The 14,370-nt window shown below is 60.2% G+C and overlaps 1 protein-coding gene across 1 annotated transcript in view; it reads right to left on the bottom strand.

Annotated features, from left to right (window-relative positions):
- The window catches only part of Slc12a7 (solute carrier family 12 member 7), a 97,358-nt gene that overhangs the window by 43,727 nt on the left and 39,261 nt on the right, over nt 1-14,370 (bottom strand). Inside the window, exons 2-3 of the mRNA XM_090332158.1 lie at nt 6,264-6,358; nt 5,904-6,026 (exon numbers count right to left, since the gene is read on the bottom strand). Coding sequence (XP_090188284.1) covers nt 5,904-6,026; nt 6,264-6,358 — 218 coding nt within the window. The remainder of the gene's footprint in view (nt 1-5,903; nt 6,027-6,263; nt 6,359-14,370) is intronic.

Genomic DNA, 14,370 nt, shown 5'->3' with positions numbered 1-14,370 from the left:
GTGGAGGACAGTGGGTGTTCAGTGTGTGGAGGACAGTGGGTGTTCAGTGTGGAGGACAGTGGGTGTTCAGTGTGTGGAGGACAGTGGGTGTTCAGTGTGTGGAGGACAGTGGGTGTTCAGTGTGTGGAGGACAGTGGGTGTTCAGTGTGGAGGACAGTGGGTGTTCAGTGTGGAGGACAGTGGGTGTTCAGTGTGTGGAGGACAGTGGGTGTTCAGTGTGTGGAGGACAGTGGGTGTTCAGTGTGGAGGACAGTGGGTGTTCAGTGTGGAGGACAGTGGGTGTTCAGTGTGGAGGACAGTGGATGTTCAGTGTGGAGGACAGTGGGTGTTCAGTGTGGAGGACAGTGGGTGTTCAGTGTGTGGAGGACAGTGGGTGTTCAGTGTGTGGAGGACAGTGGATGTTCAGTGTGGAGGACAGTGGATGTTCAGTGTGGAGGACAGTGGGTGTTCAGTGTGTGGAGGACAGTGGGTGTTCAGTTTGTGGAGGACAGTGGGTGTTCAGTGTGGAGGACAGTGGGTGTTCAGTGTGTGGAGGACAGTGGGTGTTCAGTGTGTGGAGGACAGTGGGTGTTCAGTGTGTGGAGGACAGTGGGTGTTCAGTGTGGAGGACAGTGGATGTTCAGTGTGGAGGACAGTGGGTGTTCAGTGTGGAGGACAGTGGGTGTTCAGTGTGGAGGACAGTGGGTGTTCAGTGTGTGGAGGACAGTGGGTGTTCAGTGTGGAGGACAGTGGGTGTTCAGTGTGGAGGACAGTGGGTGTTCAGTGTGTGGAGGACAGTGGGTGTTCAGTGTGGAGGACAGTGGGTGTTCAGTGTGTGGAGGACAGTGGGTGTTCAGTGTGGAGGACAGTGGGTGTTCAGTGTGGAGGACAGTGGGTGTTCAGTGTGGAGGACAGTGGGTGTTCAGTGTGTGGAGGACAGTGGGTGTTCAGTTGTGGAGGACAGTGGGTGTTCAGTGTGGAGGACAATGGATGTTCAGTGTGGAGGACAGTGGGTGTTCAGTGTGGAGGACAGTGGGTGTTCAGTGTGTGGAGGACAGTGGGTGTTCAGTGTGGAGGACAGTGGATGTTCAGTGTGGAGGACAGTGGGTGTTCAGTGTGGAGGACAGTGGGTGTTCAGTGTGGAGGACAGTGGGTGTTCAGTGTGTGGAGGACAGTGGATGTTCAGTGTGGAGGACAGTGGGTGTTCAGTGTGGAGGACAGTGGATGTTCAGTGTGGAGGACAGTGGGTGTTCAGTGTGGAGGACAGTGGGTGTTCAGTGTGGAGGACAGCGGGTGTTCAGTGTGTGGAGGACAGTGGGTGTTTAGTGTGTGGAGGACAGTGGGTGTTCAGTGTGGAGGACAGTGGGTGTTCAGTGTGGAGGACAGTGGGTGTATAGTGTGGAGGACAGTGGGTGTTCAGACGGAGGACAGTGGGTGTATAGTGTGGAGGACAGTGGGTGTTCAGTGTGGAGGACAGTGGATGTTCAGTGTGTGGAGGACAGTGGGTGTTCAGTGTGTGGAGGACAGTGGGTGTTCAGTGTGGAGGACAGTGGGTGTTCAGTGTGGAGGACAGTGGGTGTTCAGTGTGGAGGACAGTGGGTGTTCAGTGTGGAGGACAGCGGGTGTTCAGTGTGTGGAGGACAGTGGGTGTTCAGTGTGTGGAGGACAGTGGGTGTTCAGTGTGGAGGACAGTGGATGTTCAGTGTGGAGGACAGTGGGTGTTCAGTGTGGAGGACAGTGGGTGTTCAGTGTGGAGGACAGCGGGTGTTCAGTGTGTGGAGGACAGTGGGTGTTTAGTGTGTGGAGGACAGTGGGTGTTCAGTGTGGAGGACAGTGGGTGTTCAGTGTGGAGGACAGTGGGTGTATAGTGTGGAGGACAGTGGGTGTTCAGACGGAGGACAGTGGGTGTATAGTGTGGAGGACAGTGGGTGTTCAGTGTGGAGGACAGTGGATGTTCAGTGTGTGGAGGACAGTGGGTGTTCAGTGTGTGGAGGACAGTGGGTGTTCAGTGTGGAGGACAGTGGGTGTTCAGTGTGGAGGACAGTGGGTGTTCAGTGTGGAGGACAGTGGGTGTTCAGTGTGGAGGACAGCGGGTGTTCAGTGTGTGGAGGACAGTGGGTGTTCAGTGTGTGGAGGACAGTGGGTGTTCAGTGTGTGGAGGACAGTGGGTGTTCAGTGTGGAGGACAGTGGGTGTTCAGTGTGGAGGACAGTGGGTGTTCAGTGTGGAGGACAGCGGGTGTTCAGACGGAGGACAGTGGGTGTTCAGTGTGGAGGACAGTGGGTGTTCAGTGTGTGGAGGACAGTGGGTGTTCAGTGTGTGGAGGACAGTGGGTGTATAGTGTGGAGGACAGTGGGTGTTCAGTGTGGAGGACAGTGGATGTTCAGTGTGTGGAGGACAGTGGGTGTTCAGTGTGTGGAGGACAGTGGGTGTTCAGTGTGGAGGACAGTGGGTGTTCAGTGTGGAGGACAGTGGGTGCTCAGTGTGGAGGACAGTGGGTGCTCAGTGTGGAGGACAGTGGGTGTTCAGTGTGTGGAGGACAGTGGGTGTTCAGTGTGTGGAGGACAGTGGGTGTTCAGTGTGGAGGACAGTGGGTGTTCAGTGTGTGGAGGACAGTGGGTGTTCAGTGTGTGGAGGACAGTGGGTGTTCAGTGTGGAGGACAGTGGGTGTTCAGTGTGTGGAGGACAGTGGGTGTTCAGTGTGGAGGACAGTGGGTGCTCAGTGTGGAGGACAGTGGGTGTTCAGTGTGGAGGACAGTGGGTGTTCAGTGTGTGGAGGACAGTGGGTGTTCAGCGTGTGGAGGACAGTGGGTGTTCAGTGTGGAGGACAGTGGGTGTTCAGTGTGGAGGACAGTGGGTGTTCAGTGTGTGGAGGACAGTGGGTGTGCAGTGTGGAGGACAGTGGGTGTTCAGTGTGTGGAGGACAGTGGGTGTTCAGTGTGGAGGACAGTGGGTGTTCAGTGTGTGGAGGACAGTGGGTGTTCAGTGTGGAGGACAGTGGGTGTTCAGTGTGGAGGACAGTGGGTGTTCAGTGTGTGGAGGACAGTGGGTGTTCAGTGTGTGGAGGACAGTGGGTGTTCAGTGTGGAGGACAGTGGGTGTTCAGTGTGGAGGACAGTGGGTGTTCAGTGTGTGGAGGACAGTGGGTGTTCAGTGTGTGGAGGACAGTGGGTGTTCAGTGTGGAGGACAGTGGATGTTCAGTGTGGAGGACAGTGGGTGTTCAGTGTGGAGGACAGTGGGTGTTCAGTGTGGAGGACAGTGGGTGTTCAGTGTGTGGAGGACAGTGGGTGTTCAGTCTGGAGGACAGTGGATGTTCAGTGTGGAGGACAGTGGGTGCTCAGTGTGGAGGACAGTGGGTGTTCAGTGTGGAGGACAGTGGGTGTTCAGTATGGAGGACAGTGGGTGTTCAGTGTGTGGAGGACAGTGGGTGTTCAGTGTGGAGGACAGTGGGTGTTCAGTGTGGAGGACAGTGGGTGTTTAGTGTGTGGAGGACAGTGGGTGCTCAGTGTGGAGGACAGTGGGTGTTCAGTGTGTGGAGGACAGTGGGTGTTCAGTGTGGAGGACAGTGGGTGTTCAGTGTGGAGGACAGTGGGTGCTCAGTGTGTGGAGGACAGTGGGTGTTCAGTGTGGAGGACAGTGGGTGTTTAGTGTGTGGAGGACAGTGGGTGTTCAGTGTGTGGAGGACAGTGGGTGTTCAGTGTGTGGAGGACAGTGGGTGTTCAGTGTGGAGGACAGTGGGTGTTTAGTGTGGAGAACAGTGGGTGTTTAGTGTGTGGAGGACAGTGGGTGTTCAGTGTGTGGAGGACAGTGGGTGTTCAGTGTGGAGGACAGTGGGTGTTCAGTGTGGAGGACAGTGGGTGTTTAGTGTGTGGAGGACAGTGGGTGTTCAGTGTGTGGAGGACAGTGGGTGCTCAGTGTGTGGAGGACAGTGGGTGTTCAGTGTGGAGGACAGTGGGTGTTCAGTGTGGAGGACAGTGGGTGTTCAGTGTGTGGAGGACAGTGGGTGTTCAGTGTGGAGGACAGTGGGTGTTCAGTGTGTGGAGGACAGTGGGTGTTCAGTGTGTGGAGGACAGTGGGTGTTCAGTGTGGAGGACAGTGGGTGTTCAGTGTGGAGGACAGTGGGTGTTCAGTGTGTGGAGGACAGTGGGTGTTCAGTGTGGAGGACAGTGGGTGTTCAGTGTGGAGGACAGTGGTTGTTCAGTGTGTGGAGGACAGTGGGTGTTCAGTGTGGAGGACAGTGGGTGTTCAGTGTGTGGAGGACAGTGGGTGTTCAGTGTGGAGGACAGTGGGTGCTCAGTGTGGAGGACAGTGGGTGTTCAGTGTGGAGGACAGTGGGTGTTCAGTGTGGATAGTGGGTGCGCAGTGTGGAGGTTTAGTGTGGAGGGCAGTGGGGTGCTCATGTGGGAAGGGCCGTGGGGTGCTCATTGTGGAGGACAGTGGGGTGCTCGGTGTGGGAGAGGGCAATGGGGGATTCTTGGTGTGGGGGGAGCAGCCTTTCGGTGTGGGGAAGGGCAATGGGGGGCGCCTCAGTGTGGGGGAGGAGCCTCTCAGTTAGGGGGAGGGCAATGGGGAGTGCTCGGTGTGGGGGGAGGGTATTGGGGGGTTCTCGGTGTGGGGGGAGGGAAATGGGGGGTGCTCGGTGTGGGGGGAGGGCATTGGGGGGTTCTCGGTGTGGGGGGAGGGATATGGGGGGTTCTCGGTGTGGGGGGGGAAATGGGGGGTGCTCGGTGTGGGGGGAGGGCATTGGGGGGTTCTCGGTGTGGGGGGAGGGCATTGGGGGGTTCTCGGTGTGGGGGGAGGGCATTGGGCGGTTCTCGGTGTGGGGGGAGGTCATTGGGGGGTTCTCGGTGTGGGGGGAGGGAAATGGGGGGTGCTCGGTGTGGGGGGAGGGAAATGTGGGGTTCTCGGTGTGGGGGGAGGGAAATGGGGGGTTCTCGGTGTGGGGTGAGGGAAATGGGGGGTTCTCGGTGTGGGGGGAGGGCATTGGGGGGTTCTCGGTGTGGGGGGAGGGAAATGGGGGGTTCTCGGTGTGGGGGAGGGCAATGGGGGGGGCTCAGTGTGGGGGGAGGGCAATGAGGGGTGCTGGGTGTGGGGGGAGGGAAACGGGGGGTTCTCGGTGTGGGGGGAGGGGCGCTCCATGGGGGGGAATGGGAGTGCTCGGTGTGGGGGGCGGGGCCTCTCGGTGTGGGGGAGGGCAATGGGGGGATGCTCAGTGGGGGGAGGGGCCGCTCCGTGGGGGGGCGGTCAATGAGGGGTGGTTGGTGTTCGGGGAGGGAAATGGGGGGTTCTCGGTGTGGGGGGAGGGAAATGGGGGTTGCTTGGTGTGGGGGGAGGGCATTGGGGGTTCTCGGTGTGGGGGGAGGGAAATGGGGGGTGCTCGGTGTGGGGGGAGGGAAATGGGGGGTTCTCGGTGTGGGGCAGGGAAATGGGGGGTTCTCGGTGTGGGGGGAGGGAAATGGGGGGTTCTCGGTGTGGGGGGAGGGAAATGGGGGGTTCTCGGTGTGGGGGGAGGGAAATGGGGGGTTCTCGGTGTGGGGGGAGGGCATTGGGGGTTCTCGGTGTGGGGGGAGGGAAATGGGGGGTGCTCGGTGTGGGGGGAATGCATTGGGGGGTGCTCGGTGTGGGGGAAGGGAAATGGGGGGTTCTCGGTGTGGGGGGAGGGCATTGGGGGGTTCTCGGTGTGGGGGGAGGGAAATGGGGGGTGCTCGGTGTGGGGGGAGGGAAATGGGGGGTGCTCGGTGTGGGGGGAGGGAAATGGGGGGTGCTTGGTGTCGGGGGAGGGAAATGGGGGGTTCTCGGTGTGGGGGGAGGGCAATGAGGGGTGCTCGGTGTGGGGGGAGGGGCCGCTCCGTGGGGGGGAGGGCAATGAGGGGTGCTCGTTGTGGGGGGAGGGCCCAGGGGCAGGGATGGCCCCACTGTCCGTACCTTGGCCTCCTGGCGCCGGCTCTCCTCGTCTTCCTCGTGCTCCACCACGCCCTGGCTCAGGTTGGTGTAGGTGGCCAGCTTGTTGAGCAGGGAGGACACCATGGGGTTGCTGTCCATCTCCTCCTGTGGACACATCGGCAGCTGAGGCCGGGCAGACCCCGCCCAGAGCCCTCCCAGGCCCGGGGTCCAGGGTGAGGGCTCGGGCTCCATGGTGCCTGTGCCGCCAGGCACCCGAGTCCACCACCAGCTGCATCTCCGGCCCCCAGGGTGGACCCAGCCCTCGACCCGGGATAGCAGCTCCACCTCAGCGTGGGAGAGCCACTGCCCGCCCCTCCTCTGGTGGAAAGTACACAATATTACCTCGAAAAGTGCCATGTTCTTCCCTTCAAAGTAGCCTTCCCGCTCCACCTCCACATTGCTGAGGAACGGGCTGATTTCCCGGGCAGCCCCGTCTCCTGGGGGAGAAGATGGGCCACTTTTACACGGCAGCCGTGGACGGCCTGGTCCACGCAGGCTCTGCTCACGCAGCCGTGTCAAAAGGGCGCCTGTGCCTCCTGTGCCACGCGGGACTTCATTTACAGCCAAGAAGCTCAGCCTTCCTACATATGCGGCCTTTGTCAGCTCTGCCCTGCCGCTCCTCCTCCCCCTCCTCCCCCCTCCCCCACTGGAGCAGAGCTGCCCTGCCGGTCCTCCCCACCCCCTCATCTTGGAAGGATAGGGACAGTGCCTCTACTTTTCGCCTGGTGCACTTGGCTCCCATTCTCAACCTCTCTCTCTCCCCCTGCATCCTGTCCAGAGAACCGGGATACAGGGGAAATGGGGGCCCTGGGCCGGCACAGACACCATGAGCAAGTGAGGCAACTCTACCCTCCCTTCCCACCCACCCCTAACACCAGCACGGAAGTCCCCAAGTTTGGCCTCTGAGACCCCAGACACGGGAGACTACAGACCAGAGACACGGGAGACCCCAGACCAGAGACACGGGAGACCACCAGAGACTCCCTCCCTGCCCCAGAGACAGACACGGGAGACCCCAGACCACAGACACGGGAGACCCCAGACACGGGAGACCCCAGACCTCAGACACGGGAGACCCCAGACACGGGAGACCTCAGACCACAGACACGGGAGACCCTAACCAGAGACACGGGAGACCCCAGACCACAGACACGGGAGACCCCAGACCAGAGACACGGGAGACCCCAGACCACAGACACGGGAGACCCCAGACATGGGAGACCCCAGACCACAGACACGGGGGACCACAGACACGGGAGACCCCAGACCACAGACACGGGAGACCCTAACCAGAGACACGGGAGACCCCAGACCAGAGACACGGGAGACCCCAGACCACAGACACGGGAGACCACCAGAGACTCCCTCCCTGCCCCAGAGACAGACACGGGAGACCCCAGACCACAGACACGGGAGACCCCAGACACGGGAGACCCCAGACCACAGACACGGGAGACCCCAGACACGAGAGACCCCAGACCACAGACACGGGAGACCCTAACCAGAGACATGGGAGACCCCAGACCACAGACACGGGAGACCCCAGACCAGAGACACGGGAGACCCCAGACCACAGACACGGGAGACCCCAGACACGGGAGACCCCAGACCACAGACACGGGGGACCACAGACACGGGAGACCCCAGACCACAGACACGGGAGACCCTAACCAGAGACACGGGAGACCCCAGACCACAGACACGGGAGACCCCAGACCACAGATACGGGAGACCCTAGACCAGAGACACGGGAGACCCCAGACCAGAGACACGGGAGACCCCAGACCAGAGACACGGGAAACCCCAGACCACAGACACGGGAGACCCCAGACCACAGACACGGGAGACCCCAGACCAGAGACACGGGAGACCCCAGACCACAGACACGGGGGACAACAGACACGGGAGACCCCAGACCACAGACACGGGAGACCCTAACCAGAGACACGGGAGACCCCAGACCACAGACACGGGAGACCCCAGACCACAGATACGGGAGACCCCAGACCAGAGACACGGGGACCCCAGACCACAGACACGGGAGACCCCAGACCAGAGACACGGGAGACCCCAGACCACAGACACGGGAGACCCCAGACAAGGGAGACCCCAGACCACAGACACGGGAGACCCTAACCACAGACATGGGAGACCCCAGACCACAGACACGGGAGACCCCTGACCAGAGACACGGGAGACCCCAGACACGGGAGACCCCAGACCACAGACACAGGAGACCCTAACCAGAGACACGGGAGACCCCAGACCACAGACACGGGAGACCCCAGACCAGAGACACGGAGACCCCAGACCTGAGACACGGAGACCCCAGACCACAGACACGGGAGACCCCAGACCAGAGACACGGGAGACCCCAGACCACAGACACGGGAGACCCCAGACACGGGAGACCCCAGACCACAGACACGGGAGACCCTAACCAGAGACACGGGAGACCCCAGACCACAGACACGGGAGACCCCAGACCAGAGACACGGGAGACCCCAGACCACAGACTCGGGAGACCCCAGACATGGGAGACCCCAGACCACAGACACGGGGGACCACAGACACGGGAGACCCCAGACCAGAGACACGGGAGACCATAACCAGAGACACGGGAGACCCCAACCAGAGACACGGGAGACCCCAGACCAGAGACACGGGAGACCCCAGACCACAGACACGGGAGACCCCAGACATGGGAGACCCCAGACCACAGACACGGGAGACCCTAACCAGAGACACGGGAGACCCCAGACCAGAGACACGGAGACCCCAGACCACAGACACGGGAGACCACCAGAGACTCCCTCCCTGCCCCAGAGACAGACACGGGAGACCCCAGACACGGGAGACCCCAGACCACAGACACGGGAGACCCCAGACCACAGACACGGGAGACCCCAGACCAGAGACACGGGAGACCCCAGACCACAGACACGGGAGACCCCAGACACGGGAGACCCCAGACCACAGACAAGGGGGACCACAGACACGGGAGACCCCAGACCACAGACACGGGAGACCCTAACCAGAGACACGGGAGACCACAGACCACAGACACGGGAGACCCCAGACCACAGATACGGGAGACCCCAGACCAGAGACACGGAGACCCCAGACCACAGACACGGGAGACCCCAGACCACAGACACGGGAGACCCCAGACCACAGACACGGGGGACCACAGACACGGGAGACCCCAGACCACAGACACGGGAGACCCTAACCAGAGACACGGGAGACCCCAGACCATAGACACGGGAGACCCCAGACCACAGATACGGGAGACCCCAGACCAGAGACACGGAGACCCCAGACCACAGACACGGGAGACCCCAGACCAGAGACACGGGAGACCCCAGACCAGAGACACGGAAGACCCCAGACCACAGACACGGGAGACCCCAGACACGGGAGACCCCAGACCACAGACACGGGGGACCACAGACACGGGAGACCCCAGACCACAGACACGGGGGACCACAGACACGGGAGACCCCAGACCACAGACACGGGAGACCCTAACCAGAGACACGGGAGACCCCAGACCATAGACACGGGAGACCCCAGACCACAGACACGGGAGACCCCAGACCAGAGACACGGAGACCCCAGACCACAGACACGGGAGACCCCAGACCAGAGACACGGGAGACCCCTGACCACAGACACGGGAGACCCCAGACCAGAGACACGGAAGACCCCAGACCACAGACACGGGAGACCCCAGACACGGGAGACCCCAGACCACAGACACGGGAGACCCCAGACACGGGAGACCCCAGACCACAGACACGGGAGACCCTAACCAGAGACACGGGAGACCCCAGACCACAGACACGGGAGACCCCAGACACGGGAGACCCCAGACCACAGACACGGGAGACCCTAACCAGAGACACGGGAGACCCCAGACCACAGACACGGGAGACCCCAGACCACAGACACGGGAGACCCCAGACCACAGACACGGGAGACCCCAGACACGGGAGACCCCAGACCACAGACACGGGAGACCCTAACCAGAGACACGGGAGACCCCAGACCACAGACACGGGAGACCCCAGACACGGGAGACCCCAGACCACAGACACGGGAGACCCCAGACCACAGATACGGGAGACCCCAGACCAGAGACACGGAGACCCCAGACCAGAGACACGGGAGACCCCTGACCAGAGACACGGGAGACCCCTGACCACAGACACGGGAGACCCCAGACCAGAGACACGGGAGACCCCAGACCAGAGACACGGGAGACCCCAGACCACAGACACGGGAGACCCCAGACCACAGACACGGGAGACCCCAGACCAGAGACACGGGAGACCCCAGACACGGGAGACCCCAGACCACAGACACGGGAGACCCCAGACCAGAGACACGGGAGACCCCAGACACGGGAGACCCCAGACCCCAGACATGGGAGACCCCAGACCAGAGACACGGGAGACCCCAGACACGGGAGACCCCAGACCCCAGACACGGGAGACCCCAGACCAGAGACACGGGAGACCCCAGACCACAGTCACGGGAGACCCCAGACCAGAGACACGGGAGACCCCAGACCACAGACACGGGAGACCCCAGACCGCAGACACGGGAGACCCCTGACCACAGACACGGGAGACCCTAACCAGAGACACGGGAGACCCCAGACACGGGAGACCCCAGACCAGAGACACGGGAGACCCCAGACCACAGACACGGGAGACCCCAGACCAGAGACACGGGAGACCCCAGACACGGGAGACCCCAGACACGGGAGACCCCAGACCACAGACACGGGAGACCCCAGACCACAGACACGGGAGACCCCAGACCAGAGACACGGGAGACCCCAGACACGGGAGACCCCAGACCCCAGACACGGGAGACCCCAGACCAGAGACACAGGAGACCCCAGACCAGAGACACGGGAGACCCCAGACCACAGTCACGGGAAACCCCAGACCAGAGACACGGGAGACCCCAGACCACAGTCACGGGAGACCCCAGACCACAGACACGGGAGACCCCAGACCACAGACACGGGAGATCCCAGACCACAGACACGGGAGACCCCTGACCACAGACACGGGAGACCCCAGAGCACAGACAGGGGAGAACTAACGTCGACCTCCCTACCTCAGTTAGCCCTCATGGGAAAGGAGACACAGAGGCACAGACTGCAGGCCACCCACCCCTTCGTCAACTGGTCCTACAAAGGGTGCTGGCATCCCCTCCGCAGGGCTTTGGGCCTCAGCATGCCAACCCTGGGAGAGGGCCCTGCCCTCTCTAGTGAGACCACAGAGGAGACAGGAAGGGCTGGGGGCGAGGTCTGGGAGTGAGGGCGTGAAGCAAGGCAGGACGGGAGATGAGAACGAGCTTGGCAAACAGAGACCTCAGAGGGGGTGCCAGTGGGCTGGAGCCCCCCTCCCGCCCCCACAAACAAGTTCATGAGATTCCCGTCCGCCTCTGACTGCGAGGTGGACACCCAGGCACTGGCTTGTGCACCCAGTGTGCTAAGGGTCACGGTGCTCGCTCAACCACGCAGCCACCGCGGAGGGAGGGGCACACTGGGGAGTGACCCGCAGAGCCCTAGGCTGCGTGCCACGGGTCTGCAGGAGGAAGGAGCCCGGGCTGTCCCGTCCACCAGACCCCGCAAGCCTCTCTCCTCAGAGCAGGAGTCCCCTCAGTGCAAACTCAAGAGCCCAGAGCTCCTGACAAAGCCAGGAATGCCTGAGGACAGCCAAGCTGCTGTCCCCACCCTCACAGGCTGCCCAAACCCCGGAGAACCGAGAGGAAAGCTGGGAGCAGGGCGGTTATCTGGAGAGGTACTGGAGTTTGAACCTGGCCTCACCCTTGGCAGGACGGGCTCAACCTCTGGGCCACACCTCCAGACCCGGGAGAGTCACTCTCCAGTCTGATTTGACTTTAGGCTCAGGTTCCAGGAATAGGTATGTTTTCTCAATATTTCAGAGGACAATGTCAAAAGCAGAACGAAAAAACCAACTTCCCCCTAGGACCTGAGGCTTGGAGCCGGCCCACTCAGAATAATCTGACAGAGCCAGCCTCATCGCCAATTAAAAATGCCTGAAATGGAGGCGTGGCTCAAGCACCAGTGGAGCAGAAATGGCTAAGCAAGAGGAGCAGGCTCTGAGCTCAGGCCCCAATAACAGGCACAAAAAATAAGCGAAAAATTCCAAAAGAGCAGGCAGGCTCTGCGTCTGCAGACTGGCCCCAGCCACAGGGTGGGCGAGGACACACGGCCCGGCTGGCTCTGCTTCACTCGGAAGTATGGACACTGGACTGAGTAACGCCATCTTGTCCTCACTGCCACCGTGGTTTCTCAATGGGTGATGGGGACTTTTCACCCAGTTCCAAGAACTGCAGAGGTGACTTAACAGGAACTACAGCAGGTGTGTCAAGGGCCCTTCAGTTCCAGGAAAGTCTTGCTCCAGGGAATTCTTATCCTTTACCCTCCATGGCCACCCCCTAGATAACCTTTAACTAGTGAGCCTTTGCTGGAGTCAGTTCCTCGTGATGTGGTTTTGCCTTTAGAAGCTTTGCACTAACTGCATTCTAGTCTGCAGGTTTTCAGGGTGTCACTTTCTGTTACGGGCTTTGTAGTTCCGATCCCCGACTAGACCTCTTACAGTGAGGTGCAGATCAAATCCCCCAAATCCTGATGGATTATATTGGGCTCAGGGGTGACTTCTGCCTTTCAGAGCACAATTTTTTTAATAGTATTTTATTGTCGGGATAATGTATAGAGGGGTTGCAGTTACATTCATCAGGTAAGGGGTATAGAACCTTGATACCCCTTCTCATGTTTTTCCCCCCCTTTCCCTCCCCTCAGCCCCTCCAGTCATCTTGTCCCCCCTTCCCTTTCCTACTTCAAACAAACAAATAAATGCATATACAACAAACCGGGTAACACAATCAGATGCAGATCCAGGAACCACTTGAGATTAACCATAGGGCAAAAAAAAAGAAGAGAAATAACTCTTGTTTCCATAGCTAGAGTTCCTTTCTTTACTCTCATCCTATAGGACCTTGTGTGCACTGACCTATCGTAACCTTCCCTAGGAGAGTCCTAGGTGTGCACTAATTATGACAAATGAGGGAAGCCATGGAGCCTCTGGGTCTGGCTTCCTTCCCTTAATAGGACTTTTCCCAGGTCTTTCCGTTTCCGTATGAATGGGGCGATGGCATTCTTCCTGAAGGCAGCAGACAAGTTGTAAGTGCTCCCGCCTACCAAAACACAGAGGCCTGCCCTGAGCACAGCTGCTCACCACGGACTGCCTGGACTTGCTGGTGCACCCACGTCCCTGCCACCACCCAGCCTCTTCTGCTCCAGCCACGAAGTCCACCGTCAAGGCCTCGTCAGGGCCAGTGCACAAAGGAACACAAAGCACAGCCATGAACTCGATATGAGCCCCTCCCAGGGCCCAAAAATGTGACGTCTGATTACGTGTCCAAAACCCAACTGGAGAGAAAGAAGTCTTTGAGGCCACAGCCTAGAAGAGAACTAGCAAGACATCTCACCCCCAGAGACTGAGGGACCCCAGCAAGCCACCACTCCCACTGTCAGTCAGACTGACAGACTGAACAGAGCTGCAGACTGAAGGGGCCAACGACTGCACACCACGCTGGACCCAAGTCTCCTTCCTGCAGGCAGCCGTGTGGGGCGAGGAAACCCTAAGAAATCCCCACGTTGACTGCCAGTGACCTATTCTCTGTGGCAGATGCTGGAATGTCTGCAGTAAATCATGGCTGCTCCAGAGAAGCCCCCGGGGCCTGATTCCCGGGCTCTCCACGTCAGAGCTGGCCACTCAGCACCCTCTGTACAAGTGGTCAGTTCTACAGAGATGGGCATTTAGAGCGTGAGAGCTCATCTGAGGACCACAGCGCCAGCCAGAGCTCACGTGAGGTCACACCCTGGCCTTGGGGCTGGCTGTCTGTCACCCGCTCTAAGGACACAGAGGACCAGGGTGTGGCCAAGAGCCAACTGCCCTAGGGAGAGGGCTGATAGCGGTGTCAGAGCCTCACCCTAGAAGACAACCCATGCCTATGACCTTGGACAAAGCCACCCCTTCTCAGCTCGAGTTTCCAGTCACCAGGGAGAGCCAACATGAAGGACAAGGAAAGGCAAGGGAGCCCCCCCACCAGCGCAGGGCCCAGAGCGAGGCAGCTGAACCCAGTTAAAGTCTCACAAGGTCCCACTGATAGGCACACACCACACGGCTCTCCTGGCTCACACAGCTTGGTACTGGAACTCCACCTTCACAGGATGGATGACCAAGAATCAAGGCCTAGAGCCCAGGGCAGCCCCCACAAGCTGCCTGCAGGAAAGGAGAAAACAACACAAGAAACGGCTAATCCAGGCCTTCCTGCACCCCAGAGAATGACCATGAAGCTGCAAGTCCGGCCAGGGCCAGGCTTCAGAGTCTAGATGGGG

Source organism: Megascapheus bottae, chromosome 4 (genome assembly GCF_031878675.1).
Source record: "Megascapheus bottae isolate mThoBot1 chromosome 4, mThoBot2.hap1, whole genome shotgun sequence".
NCBI classification, from domain to species: Eukaryota; Metazoa; Chordata; class Mammalia; order Rodentia; family Geomyidae; genus Megascapheus; species Megascapheus bottae.
This window is presented reverse-complemented; position numbering and strand designations above follow the sequence as displayed.